At 39.5% G+C, this 24,035-nt stretch overlaps 2 protein-coding genes across 5 annotated transcripts in view; one reads left to right on the forward strand and one right to left on the reverse strand.

The window, feature by feature from the left end:
* Window positions 1-18,383, forward strand: part of rabgap1l (RAB GTPase activating protein 1-like) — a 115,744-nt gene extending 97,361 nt beyond the window's left edge. For all 4 annotated transcript variants that reach the window (XM_084354058.1, XM_084354060.1, XM_084354059.1 and 1 more), the window contains 7 exons: window positions 5,520-5,612; window positions 8,985-9,095; window positions 9,706-9,810; window positions 11,245-11,328; window positions 11,856-11,927; window positions 12,683-12,883; window positions 14,537-18,383. In XM_084354058.1, the coding sequence (XP_084210184.1) occupies window positions 5,520-5,612; window positions 8,985-9,095; window positions 9,706-9,810; window positions 11,245-11,328; window positions 11,856-11,927; window positions 12,683-12,883; window positions 14,537-14,692 (822 nt within the window). In that variant the 3' untranslated portion in view covers window positions 14,693-18,383. The remainder of the gene's footprint in view (window positions 1-5,519; window positions 5,613-8,984; window positions 9,096-9,705; window positions 9,811-11,244; window positions 11,329-11,855; window positions 11,928-12,682; window positions 12,884-14,536) is intronic.
* A 385-nt stretch (window positions 18,384-18,768) lies between these two features.
* Window positions 18,769-23,386, reverse strand: LOC311258873 (interferon-induced protein 44-like). Its single transcript, XM_084355527.1, has 7 exons — window positions 22,869-23,386; window positions 22,390-22,438; window positions 21,851-22,046; window positions 21,592-21,744; window positions 21,314-21,485; window positions 20,119-20,219; window positions 18,769-19,822 (listed from the first exon to the last, which is right to left on the reverse strand). The coding sequence occupies exons 1-7, from the start codon at window positions 23,338-23,340 to the stop codon at window positions 19,628-19,630; spliced, it is 1,338 nt and encodes a 445-aa protein (XP_084211653.1). The 5' UTR covers window positions 23,341-23,386; the 3' UTR covers window positions 18,769-19,627.
* Window positions 23,387-24,035: the final 649 nt, after the last annotated feature.

Genomic DNA, 24,035 nt, shown 5'->3' on the forward strand with positions numbered 1-24,035 from the left:
ATGATTTCGTTCCAACTAGACTGGCAACAAGACCTTAGCAGCAGATTTAGAGAAATAGAAGCACTCTGATTCAGTTTTTACAGAGGTCATGGAGCTGGGGATCCTGTGTGATTGTAGCTACAGTGGGTTTGTATGTTTGAAGAAAGGTCTGGCCTCTAGCAGGAAATCACAGCCAAGTTTTGCGTTGCTTTTCATTACACAGTCAGGCGGTAGTGTTTGTGTATTTTAGGGGTGTTGGAGAATATAATCATTCGCTAGACTTAAGTTTGTCTGTCCATGATTTCTGGTTTAATGTGTAACTCAAAAGAGAGCTTCAAGCTTCACTAGCTGTATGTGAAACAAAAAATAAGGTAGTAAGATCTGATATTTAAAAACCAACTCTTTCCTGTATTGTGCAATTACACACAACACTGAAAAGGCCTCTTCTTTCTTATTGAAGCTCAGTGTTTTGTATCAGCTGGGTGGTGTAAACCCAGGAGAACCAGGTTCAGTGCACCAACATGCGTAAGTGTCCTTGAGTAAAACACTGAATCTCTACCAGCTGCTGTTCTACAGCTGACCTTGATCTCTTAAATCTGCTCTCTTCAGCCAATCAGTTTCAGTAATTCAGCGTGTATTTTAACAAAAGGGCAATCACTTTAGACTCCGAGAGATTAACATTACTCTTACACTGAGGCAGAGACGGTTTTTAAAAAAAATCATGATTAGTAGAGAAGCTGAGTCATGGTAGCATGATAGCAAAAACAGAAAACAGCAATCTTAACAACACATACAGCATGCATAGTTTGTCTTTATAGAAAATACAAAATACACAGACTATATCAAGTGATGAGAACGCTTTCACCTAACTGAAGTAACCACGTATGACTGGGAAGTTAAACATCAGAGGGAAGAAAATTGTATTTACTGGCAGAAATCGGCATCAGCAAACCATCGCATCACATGCAGGAAGCTTGGAAAGTATGACACAACCAATGTCTGTAGTTGTAGATGCTGTAGGAAAATGTTTCAAGGCATTAAATGAGTATGTGAGAGGAGTTGAAAGCAATAGTCAGGGGTGGGTTTTAGCGACTGGTGGATGTGTTCGATTCTTAAAACCAAGATGGTAAATCTGGAGGTGTTCAAAATCTCAGGAAGCACAAACGTCATTCTCTCTCTTAGTCTTTCTCTTTCTGGTGCATTCAGTTGATCAGTTAACTGAGTGCCAAATTGGTCCTTTTAAATATTTTGTCATGTTGTGCCTAACTAAGAAAACTCAGTGTCTGAGAATCCAACTGAAAGCACATTATCTAATCATTTTGAAATAGCTGCTTTGGTTGTATGAAACATGAGCTATGTACATTTAAGGTTGGACTGAGATGAGACTCCCATCACTGCTTTTTCAGAATAGAGATTAAGTGAACCCTAATAGGGTGAATTGTTTTTAGACAGACATGGATGAGATCTTTGAGGCAAACTCTAAAAACATGACGGATCAGATTAAACATGCAATATGTAGCTTTTGCCACTTAAGTAGTAAGTCAGTAGTGTGGGATCATGGGAGTTGTTGTTTTCAGTATTAAACAACCATCATTGCCAATATAAAAATGTCTGTGTGGCTCAGGCAGAAATGGTCACAGATAATGTATTAGTTTTATTCACTAAAGTTGGCCAACTTCAACCGTCACTCTCGGATGTATCAAATGATGTTTCCCCAGAAGTTATAGCGGCAGGTGACTACATGAAGCACACCGTTACCTTGGATAAATCATGTATTTCTCTGGGTTTGAACATTGTTGGAAACATTTCCAATGTGAGTACACAACTCAGATGTATTATTATTGCTCTACATAAAATTATAATACTTGACATGATCATTTTAATTTAACTATGAAAGCACATTACTCTTGTTTATCTGAGTATAATATGACAATGATAACCAAACAAAAAAAAGCTCTTATTTGCCCCTCCAGTCTGTAGAGTTGTGCCTCCTTCTTTCCCCTACCCTAAATGGCACCATGGGTAAGACAACCCCCAAAAATAAATAAATAAGTAATATATACATATACGAAACATCAGTTATAAATGTCAAAGGACAAAAACAATCAAACTTGAAACATACATGATAAAAACTCAACAAAATGTATAACAAAGAGTAGTTTTTAGACATTAATGCAGAACATGTCTTTAAACAACTCAGCAAAAAATTATTAGAACATACTTATACATATTGTTGCTGCCAGGGAAAAATATTCTTATTACTACAATATAAGCTTTCAGGAACCCATTTTTGCCATGTTGACCACCAAGAAGTCTGTATTCGAATATAGTTTTTCCTACTTCTTGTGGAATTTGCGGGTGCGTTCGCAGATAGTCTACAAGTTCTGACAGCTGTCCAAACTCACAATTCATCCAGTCCACAAAGGGCCTCAAGTGGACTTTCTGCAAACTTACAGAGAGTCAGCATGGGGTGATGACTTCACAAGTCACAAGTGATGTAATTGCTCATAACTTATTTATTTTTTTTTATTTTTTATTATTGTAGTCTTTAGGCCTGTCCGTTGGCACCTTATGTTAGCCCTGACAGATTCAGCCAAAGACTAATTTACTCATTATCTTGTATTGGCTTCAGTTATCAGGAAGTTTAAGTATTTTAGTAATTAATAGAACTAATAATTAATCGCTGGCATCCAGAAAGCCTTCACAGCTTTATGAGTGTGCAAGTGGACTTGTTGATGCCTCCAGGGGAACACCACGTTCAATTTGCCTGCATTGTTTTGTTACAATAAAATGATTATTAACCAGCCTGCAGAGACCAAGCTGCTCTTTCTTCCCACACAGATAACGACAGAGTGAGTCTAAGCTCTGTTATCTGCAGGGGAATTGTGTGTCAGATAGATTACAGTGTGACGTTTATTCACCTCAGCCGTTCCTGGGTCGTAGAGGTCAAGGGTTAACCCACAGGTCAGTGAGGAGGACAGGTAATGGCTGTCCTGGTAGACACTCAGTTCAGTTTCCTTCATCTGGTTTTTATTCATGAAGAGAAATCTCCAATACAGTGATCTGCTCGTTAAGTTGTTTATTAGCATTTTTTATTCACATTTTCTTAAGGATGCTTTGCCAATTTTTCCATTTTTTAATTTTAAGAATTTCAAAGAATGAAATATGAACGAATCACAGTGATGGATGAGAAAAAGACAAAATGTCTGTTTGTAAACAGCTGGGACGGTGAAATAATAGTGACAGTAGTCACACTGTTGATAATGGTATATACATGTTATTTATTGTGTCAGATGTGTAAGCACCAGACTGCAGCAGAGTGTGAGGAAGTATTTGAGTTTGATTAAAAGCAATTCAATTGAATGCTAAAAGTAAATCCTCTCTAACACTCCCTTTGAGATAACCGTACTGTGTGTTCCTCTGATCGCTCCAGAACAGCAGTGATCCAACCTGTGCCCGATTCATGAAAGCTTTTGCACTCACTGTTCTTTGTTGTAACACTTAAATGCCACATGAGAAGTGATGTATTATGTATTCAGTTTTTTTCTGAATCCCTACATGTGTGCATAACATATAAAGCAAGAAATAAACAGCTCACAACCACACGCAGGTAAGAGTGAACCAGGTACTTCACTCAGTTTAAACACACACATGCCAGTCTCAGAGGAGGGGTCATGTGACTGAGACTGATCTGCAATCCCCAGCCCTAACTTTAGGCGCTATGGCAACGCTGTTTCCACACAGGGGGGGATAACAAATACCACCCACTTGCAGCACACACACACAGACACACACACACACACACACACACACACACACACACACACACACACACACACAGGTGAAGTTCAGAAGCAGTCAGTCAGTGTTGTCTCATATTTCAGTGCTTTTTGGTGCACCACATCATAACTTTAAGGGTAACTCCAACAATTGTACACATTAAAGTGTGTTTACAGGTCCTGTGGAGTACTACTGCATATGTGAAAAAGTAGTACCGTGTCTTTTTTGGCTCAAGAGGAGGCTGCATGTAATCTGATAAATTGACCCGAGTGATCACTCAACACAGTTGCACTGTAGGTAATGTAGGCACCAGATTTTGAGAAGGTAGAAGAATGCGTGGAATAAAACGGGTGATATCTGGGTCTGCTGTATTGATTTCCATTGTTAGTTTTAGTTAGATCAGTGGACTGCTTTTCAAAAACCTGGCACCTACATTACCCCCAATGCAACTTAACCACTAAGTGACATCACTGGAGTCGATTTATCAGATTACGTGCGTCTTCCTCTGGAGCCACAAAAGCCTTCACAGCCAGTTTTCTACCCCGAAGTTACTGTTGTTTGTGTGACATCACAGTGATTGGGTCTATAGTGGGGCTTCCCTTTGTGTTTAGTTTTGAATTAGAGATTCTGCTTTAAAGCAATTGACATCTTCAAAGCATAAACAGTTGAAGTTGTAAATGAATGAATCACTCCCCATTTTGTAGTCAACAGGCAGGGCTACATATGTTGTTTCCTGAATCAAACTGCATTGGTAGCATCACAGTGAAAGTTCACACAACTTTGTCTGTTCGTCCTCCCAGTTTCCATTGTCTTTCATCACAGAGGAAATAAATGACTGTTGGTCGCATAGCTCGTAGTGTGAATTGGAAGTTTCTGTCTGAGAATAACTCTTCTGAGTGGCTGATTTACAGTAAAATGTACAGTACAGTCTTTGTTGTCATAGAATGTCTGTTATATTTTCACATCATATCTAGTGTGAAGATAGCACATGTAGAGAACAACCATGCAGAGACATGCACTTGTGATAATTGTATGTAGAGCAACTGAAAATGGAAACTGCAGCATGAACCACAGTACCACAATATGTCGGCAGCACTTTTCACAGTTTAGTTATTTTTTCCTTTGTGGTACAAGGATATCTGCTCTATGCAGGTTATAGCCTTTCAGTTTCTTTTAACGTTGGTGATCTCAAACCTGAAACCTTTTCTTTACTGCTGACATAAAACAGTCCACGTCACCCGATATTTTGACATATTTCTGACATACCTGATTAATTATGTACTGTATAGTCAAGTCAGTATATGTTTTCTATATGGTTGTTGTGATGTTAATAATTTGCTGGTTCCAGCTTCTTGCATATGAGGATCTGCTGCTTTTCTATGTCTTTTTAATGATAGCATATGAAGAGTCTTTGGGTTTTGGACCGACTTGGAGAAGAAATGTAAAGACTTTTAAAGTTTTTTCACAGACTGATAGTGAAAATAATTGTAAGTTGCAGCCTAAGTTAAAAATGAGAATCACTTTGTGTCTCAGGGAGAAGGCAGGAACGAGGGATAACTACAGAGATTGATCATTGCTTTTGCAAATAGCTTCACTGATCACAGTATTAAAAGCCCAAATATTACTTTTAGTACAAAACCAAATGAATGTCTTTCCTCACTCACAAAGCACTGTGATGGGCTGGGCTGGGATTTAATCAGGCAGCTTTGGGTCTATGAAAGTTAAGATAATGATGTCAACAACGTTTGTGATGTTTTCAGGTTCCAACCAAAAAGCTGAAGAAGTTTGAGAAGGAATATCAGACGCTGAGAGAGAGCCAGCTGCAACAAGAGGACCCCATCGACCGATACCAGGTAGGACGTAACGAGATACAAGATACTGTATGCTACTTTTCTTGCATTTGTTACTTGAAGTTAAATGTAGCCATCCCCTTTTTTGCTACACGTCAGAAAAGCACAGTGTTATCATGTCAGAGTAGCCTTGTTTCCTGTAGGTTTTAACAGAATAAATTCAGTCTCAGATAAGGTAAGAAAATGCTTCACTCTTTGATATGGTTTTAAGTTTGTGATGAAAGATGGTTCTGTTGTTGCAGTGAGGAAATCAAAACGCCGTTTGTTAAAAATAACCTTGTTTCTAAGATTAGAAATCTTCTTTTGAATACAATTCTGTTTTGTCAAACTTTACCTTTGTTAATATTTGTGACACTGTTCAAAAGTTTGTTTAAAAGTGACTTCTCACACAGTGCAGACTCTCAGACATCTCTTACATTTATTTTTGGGCGAATCTGCCGGAGTGTTGTCAGGTTGACTTTACCTTCACAGGATAAAACAAGAAGGGTTGGGCAGATATTTAGAGATTCTGACACACTGTCAAATGATTTTATCTCTACCTTTTATTTGCTCTATTTTATCAGGATTTCTTTCCTTTCCTCTTGGTTTAAATCTGTGATTTTTATTTTTCTAAAATCAGCTCAGCATGGATTTAATTTTTCTTCCAAATTTGTCTTTGAAATTGTGAGGATAGAGTTGAAACTGATGTAATATAGAGTTGGTCAGATTACATTTTATTGTCTAGAGATTGTTTAATATGATCAGTTCCACTTTAAGGTCCGTGGTCCACAAAACATTTGTGAAACAACACAAACAACTGGAGTGGATGGGGACTTAAAAAGTAAATAATATAACTCCATACAGCTCGTCCGGCATAATCCAAGTCTCAAGAAACCCCGAAATCACAAATTGATTTAAAAAGACATATTTGCACCCTTTTTAAAACCTTTACTGTAGCTGCTAAGCTAAATGCATTAGCACACACACCTTTTGAATTGGGCTTGTTGAGGATGTAAGTAACATCTTTTCAAAATCATTTTTGGGATCTCTGGGCTTTTAGAGACTTGGATTACGCTGGACAAGCTGTTTGTAGCCATTTTAAGTCCCTTTTTTTCAGTTTTTTTTGTTTGTTTGTTTCTACTTTTTCACATTCTCACTATAGATAGTAAAGAGGATTTGACGCTATTGACAGGCGACCAAATGAAACGCACAGTTACTTTGAATAAAATTAAAGATTCCTCTGGGTGTGAACATCGTTGCAAACATTTGGGGTACTGAAAGTGCTATAACATATACACATACGTCATGTGGAAATGCTGCATATAATACCTTTAAGCCAAACTGCAGATTTATACAGGACAAATGGAATATCTTTGGCCTCAGTTGAATGGACTGAAAAATGTTTGGTGGTCAAGCCAAAACCAAGACAGAGTTTCTGAATTTGTGAAAATGATAGTCTAGTCTAGAGTTTCCTGGTCAGTTGAACCCTTGTAAATAAATAAAATATTTATAGCAGGTATAAATAAAAGAAACAGTCAGTTAAACATTCATGTAAAATCATAATAAAAACAGAAAACAAACTCAAGACCAACCAGGAAATGTTTTGTTTTGTTTATTGTTCTTTTGGAAATTCTTTTGTTTAAAGCAATAAGCAAACAGACAATAAAGAATACAAATACACCAAAATGCAAGTTACTCACGCCTAAGTTCACAAGGATTTGTTAAACAGAGCTGTACTGGAAGGTACAATATAAAGCCTCTCTGTGCATGGAGGGTCTGCAAAGGTGGTACCCTGAACCTTTGTCCTGGTGGTAAGAACTCATATCCACCATGGAGAGGGTGTGATGCATCACTGAGGATCGCCTGAACTTTCCCTGCTACTAACCAACAAACTAACTTTAATCTCAAGAAAAAAAGAGACGGCTGAATTACATGTAGTTGTTTGGCAGAAGTGATATGTTGGTGTAAACAGTGGTGCTACATGAGCTGCTGGCTCTGGGGGGAAGGAAGGAAGGACTTTTATTGTCGATAAGATGTTGGATCGGAGCCATCCCTTCTATAACCAGTGGAAACACTGGAGCAAAACAGGAATGCTGCTGCTTGTCCACTAGCACGGGGTTAAATCGGACATGTTTCTATTGAAGGAATGACTTTAGTAACTTTACTTAAGTTACTTTATGCTTTCTCAAGGCTTTAATTGTACACTCCAGGTTTAGGTATGTACTCATTTTTTTGTAATGTTTGTGGCGTTTGTTTGTATTTGTCGTGTTTGCTTCATGTGTGAAAAATCTGGAAAAGAAATGAAAAGAGAGCATGAGGGAGAGTGAGTGAGCGTCCGACAGAAGGGAATCTCCTGTCAGGATCATGTGTTTAAGTTTAGTCTGTGCTGCCGGAGGCTCGATATGAAGACGTTGTTGTGACTGTGGACTGCAGCACGGTAAGCTGCCTCTGATCCAACAAATACTTACTAATATGAGACATTTCATGCAGATTCTTATGGCTTTAAGTGATCTTTAACTTTGATGTGTGCTTTTTCTACATTTTCTGATTGATATGAGTTGGCCATGTTGACTGACCTTTAGACTATTTAAACTTTAGTGTAATCAGTCTAAGACGTGGCATATGGACGCCTGCAGCACTAAGACGATGCAGGTCTTTCCCCTAAATTAAACCCGTCACTTCTCCGCTAACAGGAAGTGATTAATCTAATCTGAAGAGCGGCACACAAACTGTCTCAGAGCATGTGACCCAGTGTGTGTGTCCGTGTATATATGTTCAGGTTTACGTTTCTTTTTTTTTCATACTTTCATTATCATACAAAAGTTGCTCTATGAATTCAGCTTAAATAAAGTTTATTTACACTATTTCTGCATACATATGTCTGTTAATTTGGAGTATCATCAAATGACAGGATATCAGGGTCAGGTGACTCTCGCTAGTAACCGTGACAACTATTGGGTCCCATTGAGGCTGTCATGTGAGACTGTTTACAGGCAGACCGGTAATCATGAGACTCCACTAAGGGTCTACAATGGGGACTTTAAGATTGTGTGTGTGTGTGTGTGTGTGTGTGTGTGTGTGTGTGTGTGTGTGTGTGTGTGTGTGTGTGTGTGTGTGTGTGTGTGTGTGTGTGTGTGTGTGTGTGTGTGTGTGTGTGTGTGTGTGTGTGTGTGTGTGTGTGTGTGTGTGCGCGCGCGACACTAAATTGAAATGGAAACAAACAGAAGAGGGACTGCTGCTCCTCCATGTTGATGCTAAGCTGTAACTAATCAGTCCCTTCTCAGAGATTCCTGACATTATCATTTTATCAAAAGGAGACTTGTGCTCTAAAGTGCATCAAACATGGATTCTCATTACAGGCTCTAATGTATTGTTCAACTCTGTGTGTTTGTCCAGAGGGAGAACCGCCGTCTTCAGGAGGCCAGTATGCGGCTGGAACAGGAGAATGACGACTTGGCCCACGAGCTGGTCACCAGCAAGATTGCCCTTCGGAACGACCTCGACCAGGTAACACAGCAGCACCTGCACAGGGCGTTTTCAAAGCCACAGTATGCTCTGCTTACTCTGTGTCGAATAAAAGCTGATGTGTTAGTTTGCTTCGTTTTATTTATTTGTTAGGTAAGGATGTATTTGAATTTAGTGTTTGTTCCCAGCTGCCATCATTTGTTGTTGTACACATGAGCAAAATGAGAAGAATAATATATTTCAAATGCTTTTATACTTTTGAAAATAGAGTAATTTCAGATGTTGAGCTGATTAAAAACCCTTCCTCTGACTAACAGACAAATGTAGCTGTGAGCAGAAAAACATTTCCTAGCCTGTCCTTAATCTTCCTCAGCAGCTATTGTTAATGTGCCCATACTGTAAACATTTCACGAAACAACCCAACAGACAGTGTGAGTCTATAAAACTTTAGTAATGAGTAAATAGAAAAGATTACGTGCAGATTTTCCTGTGAAATTAAATCCCGAACCAGTGTATAATATACTTGTCATTGGTCTGCATCTGAATGTTTTTGTACTCTGGATTTTTTGTGTGAAAGTAGCACTGTGCTACAGATGCAGATTTGGTATTAAATGAAGGTCCTCTGTGTGTTTGTGTGTTTGCGTGCACTCAGGCAGAAGACAAGGCTGATGTTTTGAACAAAGAGCTGCTGAGCACCAAGCAACGTCTGGTGGAGACGGAGGAGGAGAAGAGGCGACAGGAGGAGGAGACGGCACAGGTAATATCTGCGCTCTCTTTACCTTCACCTGGTTAGACTCAGCCTTGACGAACTACAGATCTTATTGGTCATTTGACCAAACGATGTTTGTAGTCAAAGCTTTGTTTATGTTCCTGTATTTTGTTACTAAAATACAGAAATTTCACAAGGCAACACATTCCCCTTTCCACCAACATGAAGCCAATTCCTTTCTGGTTTTGCACATAATTTTGAACTGTTCTGAGCATTTCATCCAAAATGTAATTCTTCGGAAATCCAAAAGTTGGTTCCCACACTTGAACAAAAATATAGCAGGTTTTCCCTGACCTGATGTGGGTGTGTCATATTCTACATGTTGCTGTGCAGTCTCCTCCGTTGATGGTTGACAGTCCTGCTCAAAAGTGGTGGAAACACGGATGACACCAAGAATCTTGAGCAGAAACAATTCAATAACCAGAGCTAATTTGGTGGAAAAAGGATAATAGTAGTTTGTGTCTCCTGTGGAATTAGTAATTAATGACTTAAATCTTCTTAGTCAGTGACCAAAGAAAATCCAATATCATCAGCAGGTGTCTTAAAATGGCTTTAAGTCACCTTGCAGAATACAGAATAACCCTTCATTCACTTGTTCCTCGGATTGTCCCATTTCTCGTTTTGTCTCAGTACATTCCCTTTAAAACCTCAATAATACTCCTTTACTAGACTTGTTATCAGGGTTAATGATAATAAATAACACATCTAATTAATCTAGGTATCTGTGTGTGGACAGCAACTAATTGTTACAATCTAATAACATTATTATAAAATTACATGTGAGCAGACATTTACTTTCACTGACATGTATCTCTGAACATGACGTCAAAGTTGCGCACCCACACTTTCGAGAGTTTCTGAGTTGTTGTTCTGACTTGAGGGTTTGTTCAAATTAAGTTTTCCTATTTTCCGACGTAGGAACTCACTTTTCCAATTATTCCAACATCACATGTATGTACTATAACAACGGCAGGTAAATAGAGCAGTTATACAATAATGTATAGAACATTTCTGTATATTAAATAATACTCAATAGTGAAGAAAATCCACATAGACTATTTTTTAACATTTAGGGCATCTTTAAAACACATATCTCACTATAACACAGCTTCTACTGTGTACATGCCTAGTGAGTCATGGTTAGTATTGATCATTTAAATTGATGATATTTATATTATTATATATATTTATAAGTTGTTTATTGGTCTGTAAAGAGAGACTGATGCAGCATACATATACTGAGCCGCAGTTGCATAATTATTTTAAACGTCTGCACAGTGAATATGTGAACGTTTTTAATTCTTCCCAAGGCCATTTTATCACCCTGATACTTGTGTAAACATTATGTTTTAGTGTTATGTCCTGTCAGCACATCCTCCACATTAATGTATTTATTTTCTGTTTTTGTTTTGTCTCTCTCAGCTGAAGGAAGTGTTCAGGAGGGAATTGGAAAAAGCAGAGCTGGAGATCAAAAAAACCACAGCGATCATCGCAGAATACAAACAGGTTGGAAAATGTTGATAACCTGAATCCATCTGCTGTAAACAAAATGGAGTAAAAGTAACACCCACACTCACTTGCTCATTTGCAGTCAGTGAGATGGACATCAGACTTTACAAAACTCTTAACTGCAATGATCTTACATTTAGTTTTTGTATATTATTCACACTTATTTTTATTCTGTGAGAACTTTGCACCTGTTTTTTTAAGTATTTTGTAAATAAAGTTTGTATTATTAGCCATGACAGGAATAACTTTAATATTAAAAGTAACATGTCAGTCTAACTCTAACTCCTCTAATCCAACTAGTTCACTAGTGCAGTATCCAAAGACAATTAGCATTTACATAGAGTAACAGGCTAATAACGACTGCACTTTAGTTGATGTAAAGCCCACATAACACAGATAAAGATCAGGGTGCCCGGTTAAGTTATCCTGGAGAAACACATGCTATGAACTCTTCAGTGTCTCTCTTATCTTATAGTTCAAATATGGCATCTCTTACATAACCTGACTTCCTCTCCGTGTTTCAGATCTGCTCCCAGCTGAGCACCAGGCTGGAAAAACAGCAGGCGGCAACAAAAGAAGAGCTGGACATCGTCAGGGTGAGATTAATGCACAGCAACTGCAAAATGTTGCAGATGCAGGTTCGGTTTTCAAGCTCCTAACTAAATCCACAGTATGTTGCATCACAGAACAAAGGGCTTTGCAGGACTATTCTGTCGTTCAGTTAAGTAAAGATAAGCCCAGATTGGTACATTATTACACCCATAAAGACCCTGATTGCACAAATTATCCCACACGGTTTAGCCCTTGTCAAACACATGATGTTGCTCTTTGTGGGTGTGGCAGTGGATCACCTCAGGGCTGGATAAAGACCATGACATTCTTCCTAATGTAATGTGTTGCCAGTTAAAATGGGAAGTTGTAGTTGAGATTTAACAGGCAGGATCTTTCAGAAGAGAGACAGTGTAAATGTCAGTGTTAGTGTGCTAAGATTGACTGCTGTAGCAGGTGAGCTGCAGCTGAACTGTGTATTACTTTTTTGTACTGGCAGAGATTGTTGGGTTGTAGACAGCAGGGTGGAGCTGTGCGTCTAGTGATGATGAAATGGATGGATTGTGAAAATTAAACTTCCCCTTGAGCAATGAGTACATGACAGAAATAATCTATTAACTGTTTTTAATGAGGCTGCTTGTGAGGTCCTGACAACAGGCTTCACCCTTAGTCCTCATGCATAAAATATGTATCTGCTGTTTTGATCACAAGGTCTGAATCAGGATTCAGAATGTGCTTTTACCTGTACTCACATGTCTCTGTACAGTATGTTCACCCGCCATCCTCTTGTGTGCCCCTGTAGAGTAAGGTAATGGGCTGTGAGCACTGCAGGGACCTTTTCAGCACCCTGGGGACCCTCCAGGCATCGTCCCCCGGCAGGGACAAGACATCCACCGAGCCGCTGGACGAGGAGAAGGACGGACTGAAGGAACAGCTGAGGACGCTGGAGCTGGAGCTGGCACAGACCAAACTGCAACTGGTGGAGGCCAAATGTCGCATCCAGGTCAGCAGGGGAGGGACGGTGATATCAATAATAATAATAACTGCTGCAGAGATGCAGTAGACTAAGTCTAAAGGCAAAGAATAAAAAAAAACTTTCATAAAGATCTAAGTCAGTACAATGTAGAAGAAAACTCTACAGAATGTATTATTATAACTGACACATTCACTGCACATTCAGTTCTTTGTTACTTCATTTCTAGATTTCAGATAAGTTTTTTAACTCAGTATGTTCATAATGAAATAATAACCAAGCCCAGTTTCACATAACAAGACTTAAAGTCTACAGCCATAGGCTAAATGCTAATGTCAGAAGTGCCAATGTAAACATGCTGATATTTAACAAGTACATTAAACAGGAGCATCTTAACTCGTCTTAGTTTAGTGAGTTAGCATGCTAACATTTGCTGTTGGGAATGTCTGATGATAGTGCGAGATAAAAAGCTAAGGGATCATCAGAATTACTGACTCGAGACAAATTTAAATTTGCATACAGAAAAAAACTTAATTAGTCTGATTATTTGCACGTGTATTTACGTATAGCCACCCCTGAGTTTGGACAGGTGTATCAGGATTCACATGTGCATTGAAAAGACTGTATAAATTTAAATCCTCAGTTGTCATTTAGTCCTCATGTATGATTGGAAATTTGGTCTGGAGCTAAAATACAGGATCACATGATAAATGAACAGTGTGTTAGAACTGTGGTACATGAGCTCCACCTGGTGGCAGGCAAGAGCCTCACTGAAATAATAAACTGGCCAAAAGACCATAATATGTCATTTGATTTAAAAGTTGTATATACACACATATAAACACATCACATAAAAAATTGTTGTCATTTGTTTTGAAATAAAACTCTCCTGTGCTGAGCTATGTAGGGTGAGCGTGATGTGACGTGAGCTATAGGGACGGGATGAATTGAACTAGTAAGCAAACGTACACAGTCAGATTCTGACTTCTCAGTTGCTGATTAAAAAGCAGCTGGAATATTGAAATGGCTACCAAACCAAAAAAAAAACAATTAAGAGGCAAGTGACAATGCCGACCCTGACAGGTCAGATGAACCAGATGCCAAAGAGAAGTCGAAGTCAGCAGTTCAAGCTGCCACTGCTCTTCTAGAAATAAAGTAAAACAATGTTACCAGGCTGAGGAGCAGGAAGTAGAGTGGGTCGTCCAGTAATCATAAGGTCGTTGGTTCGATTCCCAGACTCTCCTGGCTGCGTATCGAAGTATCCTTAAGCAAGATACTGAACCTCAAATGGCTCCTTATGGCCAGGTCAACACCTTGCATGGCAGCCTCTGCCATCAGTGTATGAATGTGTGTGTATGGTTGAAAACGACAAATGTTGTAAAGAACATTGAGTGCTCAGTAGTCAAGACAAACCTCCCTCAGGACAAATAAATGAATCTTTAATCTTGAAAAGCGCTATAGAAAGTCCATTTACCATTTAGTTATTGCTTTTATACACGAGGTGGCTCTTTCATTGTTTTTGTTGGTATTTGCAGTCAGTGGTATTCGGAAATTTGGTTTGGTGAATAGTGGTACATGGTCTGATAAGTCTGGAAACCACTGTTGTAGACCAACAAGAGAGAATGCTCTCCTACTCTGTGCTCCTCTTGCTGACCCCTCTGTGCTCATCTTGTCACTCTGCAGGAGCTCGAGCACCAGCGGGGAGTCCTGATGAACGAGATCCAGGCAGCCAAGAACTCTTGGCTCAGCAAGACTCTGGGCTCCCTGAAGAGCTCGGCTTCCTCTTCCTCCAGCTCCACGTCCCAGACCCCGTCCTCTCCAAAGGAGGGTCCTGCCTAGGCTACCCTCTCTCCGTCTCTCTGCCCCCTGCAGGATGCACACTAGGGCTGAGGAACACAAGTTGAAGAAACTAGCAGCGGAGAAATGCAGTATTCCTTTTTCCAGCCGGTGGCAAAGCAGAGCTTGCCGGCTTCTCGGACTGCAAACAGCTGAAAAGATGAGGGAAGAAACAGGCAGAGGACTGGACCAACCGCCTGCATTTTACTTGATGTTTCATTTGAGTCAACTGAAAAGTGTCTGTGACCTTCAGGTGATGAGACAGGTGACGGTGAATCATCATGGAGGCTCGCAGTTGATTTAAAATTCAGTGTACAATGCTGACACTGTGGTGTCAGAGCTCTAAACTCTCATTATAACAAAGATGATTAACATACACAACAGCTTCTCTCATATAGGTGAGTAATCTAGCTCCACCTTGTGGCCAGATATTGCTACTGCAGCCATTTTCGCTGAGAATTCAAGCCGCATTCAGTCCACAACTTGAACAACTTTCAAGAATAGTGACACAGCTACAGCTGCAGAGATATTATACGTTTACTGCATAAAGATATAGTGTTCTACATTAACCATTTTCAGCGCAGCAAAGCCACAGCACTCTGAAAAAGGAATACTGCATTCAGAGTCCAAGAACAACACAGAGTTGTATTTCTTTATAGTAATATAACGTAAACAATGTTGTCATATAAATATGTATAACTAATTATTGATTTTTTTGTAATAATCTTGTACAGTTCTTTAAGAGAAGAGAAAAAAACACAAGGAAAAGTTCTTTGTTAATTTTTTTTTTTACTGTTTGGAATTTGAATGTCATCTCTCTCGATGTTGACGTACAGTAAGCACAGTGTGTGATCGATGCGGTCAGGTCCAAATGCTGAAAAGGCCAAAGTGACAACCTGCAGATTAACGTGGTTAATGTCCCTCCCGTTTCTTCAGTCAGGGGTCAAACTGACTCAAGGTGTGTAATATCACTCTAAATTTCACTGATTTGTTCTTTAAATCCTGGTTCCAGTTCATGCATTTTCTGCAGAGTTAAACTCGCTGTGATCACAACAGAAATAGACTCGCTTTTCCGTTTCTGTGCTGATTCCGTCCTTTTGTCTACTTTTAATGAATCCCTCAGAAATAGTTAAACACAATGTCACAAATCGTCAGTGATGATATGAAGTCTCCAAAATGTTTTTTTTAAAATGCAGAAGCTACAGATTGACTTTGGCTGTATATTTTTAGTTTTATTTTTTTAAACCACTGTTAATCTTGTTGTTTTAAATTGCACCAACTGTCTGTGGTCTCTGCAGTCGTTGTTGTTGCCTTTCCTAATTTAGAAGAAGCCGTTTCCTGGATTGTGACGGATAAATCAGCACAGTAATCATGGAGTGTAGCTGTCTGTGTTTATGCAGACAACACCCACAGGAAGTATTGAAAGTCTTCACTCGTTCATACCTGTTGCAGTCATCAAAATTCACTGTGGATACCAGAGTCAGCACATTAAATTAGGTAATTTTATAATACAGTGTAGGCTCAAAGTATCTGTTACAAAGCACAAGTCATCCCTAAATAAATATATATTTATTTCCCAATTATTGCCAAACATCATTGCCAACACCTTCTTTGCTCTTTGTGTTGTCTTGTTAAAACAATAAACTTTATAATTAATTGTTTACGCAATGAGCAAAGCGCGTGCATACCCACAATCATCCCTGTGTCAGTGGTGGTCCTTTGGCTGTGTTGCTCAGTGCGGACACTTCATTATAAACTGTGTTAAATCAAACCAACTAATTTGTTGTATCTTGAACTTAAATCAATTAACATCTTCATTAATGTGCAGGCAAATGTGGCGGTTTCCTCTAAGAAGCAAGTACAATTCACATATTCTTGACAAATTAAGATCTAACTTTTAGTTACATGGGGTTATCTTTAGCAAGGTCAAGTGTAAGCAGAAGGTGCCTCGTGTAAATAAGCGAAAAGAATCGACCTGAATATATCTGCACTTTTAAAAGAAATGAAAAAAACAACTTAAAGCAGCTTCAAGGGGGCTTTCATTTTGTTTTGACTCTGGCGGCCCCTGAGGAAAAAAGTGGTATGACGGCCGCCTGATTTGGCTGGTGCCTGTGTTTGTAAAGTAAAATAAGGATGCAAAATTATAAATACTAAAAAATGTTTTTAAAAAATGTAAAACACAATTCCCTGCAGAATACATAGTGCTGAGGTAATGTTTCTAATTGTGGCTATGTAAGATTAGTTACTAATATAATGAAGGTGAAACAAAGTAAACTTTATTTTAGTGGCGTGCCACCGCATTATAGTTTCCTCTTTCCACAGTCTGAGACCCTTCAATTTATTGTCCACACTCCACCATAAAAAATTAATGTTAATCTAAATACCAATAAGTAATATACTAATAGTAACCATAAAGAATGTAGGTCATATCGAGGGGAACGTATTCAAGTGAGACTGTTTCATAACCAGTTGAAAGCTCCTTTTAGTATGTTTAAACTACTCAGACTTTTTGCATTACTAGTTGCTAATATCTACAGTAAGAGTGAGCACCACAGCCAGTGATCCAAAGACACTTGGATGATTTTGTTGTATTTGTACTAATTCAATACTTAACACTCAGTCAAAAGTTGTGCGTTTTGCTTTTAACATGAACATGAGAGCTGTAGTGTAGGTGCCAAATGTCCTGCTTGATTCTCCACTCTGGTTGTCACTGAAATCAGCCTTTGGACTCCGATCAAGCCCATGTGTACTTGTTGGTATGTGAGCGTGTGTGTTTTATGGATGTGTGTATGTAGGTGTGTGTTCTGCACTGTAACTCAAGTGGTTGAAGCTGAAACGGTTTCTTCTTCACGGGGCTGCCTTTTCTGTTGATGACTGAAGCCGTTGGCTGCTGAGAGGAAAGCCACCTGACTGTTTGAGATGTCAGAGAGCGTCAGCTGTGCCATAAGAGCCTCCACTCTTCTCCGTCCCCAAAGGTCTTCCTCCGTACTCCCAACGACCTGAACCAACTTCGCCAACAACCACGTTATCTGAGCTTATGGACCGATCTGCTGAGTATCATTTTCAGCAGGTGCGTCACACATTTCCACCACGAGCCTCCAAGTGCGACCACCATCCTCTAACTGGTGGCGGCTGAGCAGCTCCACTGGAGGAAATGCAACAATAATCAAAGAAAGGGAGACAAAGGAAGCGGACTGGCTGGATATCATTGAATTCAAGGTGCAAGGACATTCCTTCTTCACTACCGTGCATCATTCTTGTTGGTCACACCTGTGACAGTTACAAAGTCGTACAGTTTAACGTAAACTGTGGTCAATTTGGAGAAAGCTCCTCGTCTTTTATGTGCACTAAAGCAACATTAACATTTTAAACACTATTTCAAGATGTGTGTTTGTTTGTTTCAACGTTATCCTGATCACAGAGCATAATTATTTTTTAACTGATGATTATTGACGCTGACGAGGACAGCTGCCAATTTATAATCCACTCTAATTCAGATCATTTCAATGATGCACAAAGTGCAGGCGGTGAGTGGGATTAGAGGTGTGATGTGCGTTGTGTAGTTTACAGTTTGTTGTAATTCCACAGTCCTGTTACACAGGGAGGGGCTGCTCCTCAGCTGGTCCGACTTCAACACTGTTTGCTGTACAGTAACTGTCTGACCTGCATTAATAAATTTCAGTTTTTCTGTTCATTCATGCACTCTGAGCTTTTACTGAGTTATTCATTTTAGGAATAATAAAGGATCTACGGAGGGATTCACATTTTCTATTCTCTTTTTAATGAAGAACATGACATCCTGTCAGGCCACAAAGAGATTTTATTAGCTGTGACACAACTAGAAGCACAAGTTGGCGTAACATGATGCGTAACAGCTACAGCAAAATCTGGGTGATAAATATGACCTTGTTTTGTGTAACTCTTAATCAGATTCAGTTTATACATAATCAGCTGTAGAAGGTCTCTATAATCATGGTGTGATGTGGAAGGCAATAATTACGGAAAAATGTCAAAGCTATGTGGCAGTACATTTTATACCACGTTACTTGCAAAGCGTTTAAACTGAATCTGATCTCAGGCCCAAGAGGACGGAACTGGGTTCCTCTATACCTGCTGCCTCCACACTAGTAGAGGTTTGTTTTTGTTTTCCTTGCTGTTCTTCCTTGTTGATGTAGCAAAAAGGGACTCAAACTAGGTTTCATTTTGCTACCCTGGTATGCATGCAACACAGAAATAATAAAGATTATCTGCCAATACAACCTGCAAAGTTGTTTTCCTGACAAACACTGTAGGGAAACAGACTTATTACAAGCAAGGCCTCAAAACACCAAAACCCAAAGTGTATGTAACAGTGTAAAGTGAAAATACAGTTAGATTAAACACAAATGGTCTATTTCAGTCTCATCATTTTGTCACACATGTACCATGTGAGCACAGAGCAGTCATAACTTGTAAAACGCTGATACAACAACTAATATTACATTAAAACGGAGGAGAACAAAATGAGACTCTTTTTAGAGGACTAGGACTCAGATTATTGGATTTATCCTATTTGTCACCACCAAGGCTAAAAAAAATCAGGGTTCTTCTCAGTTCACAAATCAGTGAGAGCTGATAAACTTCTCTGAATATGTTCACTGTGACTGTCAAGTCAATCACATGAAACAAACAAAGGATAATGGTGAAAAACTTCATAATGTCAAATGAAAGAAAATTTAATATTTTGCAGCGAAGGAACACAATCAAAATGAGAACAGCTCACTGAAGCCAGAAATTAGAGGTGCAGGTCTAGGACATATTAAAGGCACTACATCTCCCAGCATTCCAAGGGGTGCTTGGAAAAGACTGAGGAAGAGGAGCAGTGCTGGTAAATGGATCATTTTGAGGGACATTTCATCACAGATGTTCAGGTTATTAGATCTGCTGAACAAATGCTTATCACTTTTTGACTTCAATGTTGCTGAATTGGTCGCTGATCTCATCGAAGTAATTATCAGCGAAGCGAAGCATCTGCATGACGGCGCTGAGCAGCAGGATGTCGCAGTTTGGGTCCAACTCCAACTCCTCGCTGTAGTTCTTCACAGGAACAACACAGGACAGAGGCACACCGAGCCGAGAGCTGACCTCCTGCATCTGGATCACAGAAAATTCAGATGAGGGTGATTTATAGTTTAGTTTTTCCCAAAGATTACAGAAAATTGTGCCAACTTTTGTAAAATCACAGCTAGATTTGTTTTGATTTGTCCTTTCAACTCTGGAAAGGTTGAAACGATGCCTATCCTGCACCAGTCAAGTTTTACACACACTGATGAACAGACTTTGACTGGTATGTCAGTAAGACGTTTCAAATGAGCTACAAACACAAAACAAACCTGAAGTACAACAAATCCTGTAGCAGTTTAGTATATAGTTAAGTATATAATCCTCACCTTCTGCCTAATGTAGTAACTCCTATAAACATTTCTCACGTCCTCTGTCACCAAAGGGCAGGCTTCATCTACTTTAGTGAGCAGGACCAGCTGAGGAATCCCTGAAAACACCAGAGAGAAAGAAAACAACCAACACTTACAGACTTTCAGATGTCAAGCGGTCAAAATATTGGGACACCACTTTTAAAATACTTGCAAGACTACTTTTAGCATATAAGAAGCATTTCTTTTATTGGTCTTTCTGAAAAAATGTAGCAAGTCCTGAGGTTTACTCTCCGTATTCTTCAGCCAATCTGTGGGGGACTGAATGTAAAAAAAGTCACTGCAGATTTCTAACTGACACATTTTCAATATCTAGATCATTTTCTGCAGTTAGCTCAGTTTCTCCACAGCTGAGACATAAACTGTTAAAAATGTAAAAAAAAAAAAAAAACACACATCTAAATGTAAATGTTAATAATAAATCTAAATCTTAATGTTAAACATTCAACATTTCACTCTTTACATCCCTGTTTAAGCTAGTAGTTTATGTTGAACAGAGCTACGGTACATATAATATACATACATACATATACATATATACATACATATATACATACATGTATACATATGTTCATGGCTAATTTACAACTTAACTTCATTCATATCTGCTGTTTTGTCACTCTCCACTGCCTCTGTTGAAGTCTTGCTGAGCTAATGTTCAGCTAACACACATACAGTGCCTGCTCTGCTCACTTATCCTGTGTCTCCTGTGACATTTATGTTTTTGTACTTTGTGGTTTCAAAATGGTGTATTCATTTGACTGAATACCGTTCCAGTATCTACTACACACAGACAGAGACCATAAGTTCGATATAGCCAATCAAATCGTCTAAGGTTGGCAGTGCAGACGGCCACACTGAGCTAGACAGCAGCTGACTATTTAACACAAGAGCCACAGACTGTCAATCAGACTCAGACAGGCCCCTCCAGCCAGCTGAGATGAAAATGAGCATTTCAAAAAAAAAAAAAAAACTTCCAAGTGTTCCTTCCTTTTGATAATAGTAGATACTAATACTGATATTTTTAAGAGTTTGCATATATGACTTCTACAGAAAACATTGTGAAAAGAACTCAGATACATTTTTCACAGTGGCCCTAACCTTCTTCTGTAGTCTTCATTATGAAGTGGCAGTGGGACTCAATTTTACTGACCCATTAAGTTGACCTTTTTGCGGATAGCTTCCAGCTTCTCCTCCAGCTTTGTGGGCATGATGGAGACTTTGCAGGCATCAACAACGTAGGCTACACAGTGGATCTTGTCCTTGAGCACTGGAGACTTACGGTAGCCATGGGCCTCCGAATTCAGCGGAGCTGAGGGGTTGAACTGAGTCATAAAGTTGAGGGGAAAGACAGAGACAGTTTGAGTTTACTAAAACCAAATCAATGGCTCATACATTCAATATCGTGCTCCATGAAACAAAAAGCTGTACCTGATATCGGTCTGGCAGATGACCTTTAAGGATGTTGCTGATGTCATCAATATTAAGCCCAGACCCTGTGTTTTCCTCCAGTCCCATGGTATCACACAAGATGATTGGCAGAGGCTTTCCTTCTCGTCCAGCTTTCAAAGAGTAGGAGCGAAACTGTCTCGTACGAAGTGAAGGAATAACAAATCACAAAACAGGGACAGGGCAGAATTTTCATTTTTAAAATCAGTCAAACAGAAATCATGAACTGTCAGGAACTGACCTGTGTAGTGAGGCTGGAGGTGGAGCTGCCAGAGATGGCCTGGCTGGTGACGTGGCCTCTGAATACAGAGTTAATAGAGTTGAAGAAGCTGGACTTTCCAGCTCCAACTGGTCCAATGAACAGAACCCTAATCTGAGACACAGAGCTGACTGTGGGCTTGTAGCTCTTAATACTCTCCATCAGCTCTGTCCTCGTCCTGCAGGAACAAGAGTAGCAGTCATGATTGGCATATTTATGATGATTTGTCAAGATTTGTAAGGTAAAAACATACAGTGCAGTAAGCATGGCAAACAATGTCATTGCAATGTCAATATTTTGCATCCATACTTTAAAATTCCATGTTTATAGTTTACCAAGTCAAACCTACAAAGTTCTTGTATATGTGACACATTCATTATTACATTTAAACAATGAACACATTGTTCTGTCTTTTTCTGATCATCAATTTGTGTCACACTGTATATTTTTGTGTAGTACATCAACTATAATGAAGCATTTTAATAGTATTGTGTGCAGGATGGCAGCTCTCTCCATCTTACTCAGATTTCCAGATTACAGTCCTCCATGGCTTCTCCAGTTCTGTGGTCTCTGTTGAAGAGCAAATACAACTTTTACAAATCAATGATCTCATCAAATTAGATTTTTTTTTTAAAGAAGAAAATATTACCTACCTATACAACTTTGTTTTCTTTGTGATGAGTTTACATGACTCATTAAAAAGGTATCATTAATATCAAAATGTATTGTATTATACATCCTCTACTGTCTAGGTTGACTCATGCAGATGTAATATTGTAGTTTTAGTAGTTTATAGTTTAATTAGTTTAACAGTTTTACCATCAGATTTTGGACAATGACAAATAATATTATAGAATCAAACACCAGTGGACCACAGTTGGTAGAGATGCACATACTGTTTAAACAGACACATCTTGAAAACTGTGCATCATAAAACACTCATGGATCCGTCACAATAAAGCATCAAAAATCTAAATCTGTTTATTTATATTGAACTCACCCTCCACTTGATAGACTTCACACTCAGTCAGGTTGAGGTCGTTGCCATGCATCTCTGCTGCATTGAAGTTGTAAAACTGTCCAGGATTGTTATAGACAACAGGCTGGCTTCCATTGACAAGAACCAATGCGTCTCCAAACCATGGACCAGAGTTACTAATCATTTTCACCGCATTAGCAGGACCAGTGACTGGATATTTGAGGAGCTTTTCTCCACTGAAAGTGAAGAGAAAGGCCTGGTTATCATGCAAATACTGTCCGGACTGACTGAAAGGTTGTTTGGTGTAACCTCCAAACACAAATCCGGAGACGTTATAGCCCACAGACACTGTGGGACCACGGTTGTCACATCGTTGGTGGAAGGCTGCTCCGGTGAAACCATGGATGCTGGCCTTGTACAGCAGCTGGAGTTTGACTCTCCCCAGGTGGGAGCAGATTGTTCTCTGCTGGCTTCTGGTCAGCCAGGGGTTCATAGTGACGGTTGGTCTGCTGAAGTATGTGAAGGATGCTGAATGAACCTTAGATGGTTACTCACTTTGGTGTCTGGATGTAAAAAGAAACATGGTGTCACGGTTCTGCTGTGGCAGACTGGTTGTGTGTGTGTTTTCCCTGTCTGTTTTCCCCCCTCCTTTTCCTCCCTCACCAGCTCCTTCCCTGTGTGTGTCCGGTGGGCGTGGCGGCGGCAGTAGCAGAGCGGCGCACCTGTCCCTCATCATCATCATCACCCGACTATATCAACCTGGTCTCTCCACAACTTCAGCGCCAGATTATTCCGTCTATCACGGTGATCACTTGTGCCACGTACCTAAGTATCTACACGACTACGTACTCTGTTGTACCTTTTGCTCGTTCTAATACCTGTTGTTTTTTGGCTCACCCTCCAGAGAATCTCCGGTGCGCCTCAACTCAGTTTTCCTGCTCTCCTGCCTGCCTGCCTGCTCGCTCCTCGTCCAACCTGCCTGTCTATCTGTCCGACCTGCCTGCCTGGCCTCCTCGCCTGCACTAACCATCAACCACTCTGTGCAATAAACCTTTTGCTCCCAGACATTCAGTCTCCGGTCTCTGCCTTCGGGTCCACTGAAAACTTAAACCTAACACATGGATGCATTTAAATGCAGGATATCTATATTTAATTGAGCTTGGTTAATTCCCCTGGATAAACCACTTT

The sequence above is a fragment of the Pagrus pagrus genome (assembly GCF_965226575.1).
Source record: "Pagrus pagrus genome assembly, chromosome: 6".
In the NCBI taxonomy this organism is placed as follows: domain Eukaryota; kingdom Metazoa; phylum Chordata; class Actinopteri; order Spariformes; family Sparidae; genus Pagrus; species Pagrus pagrus.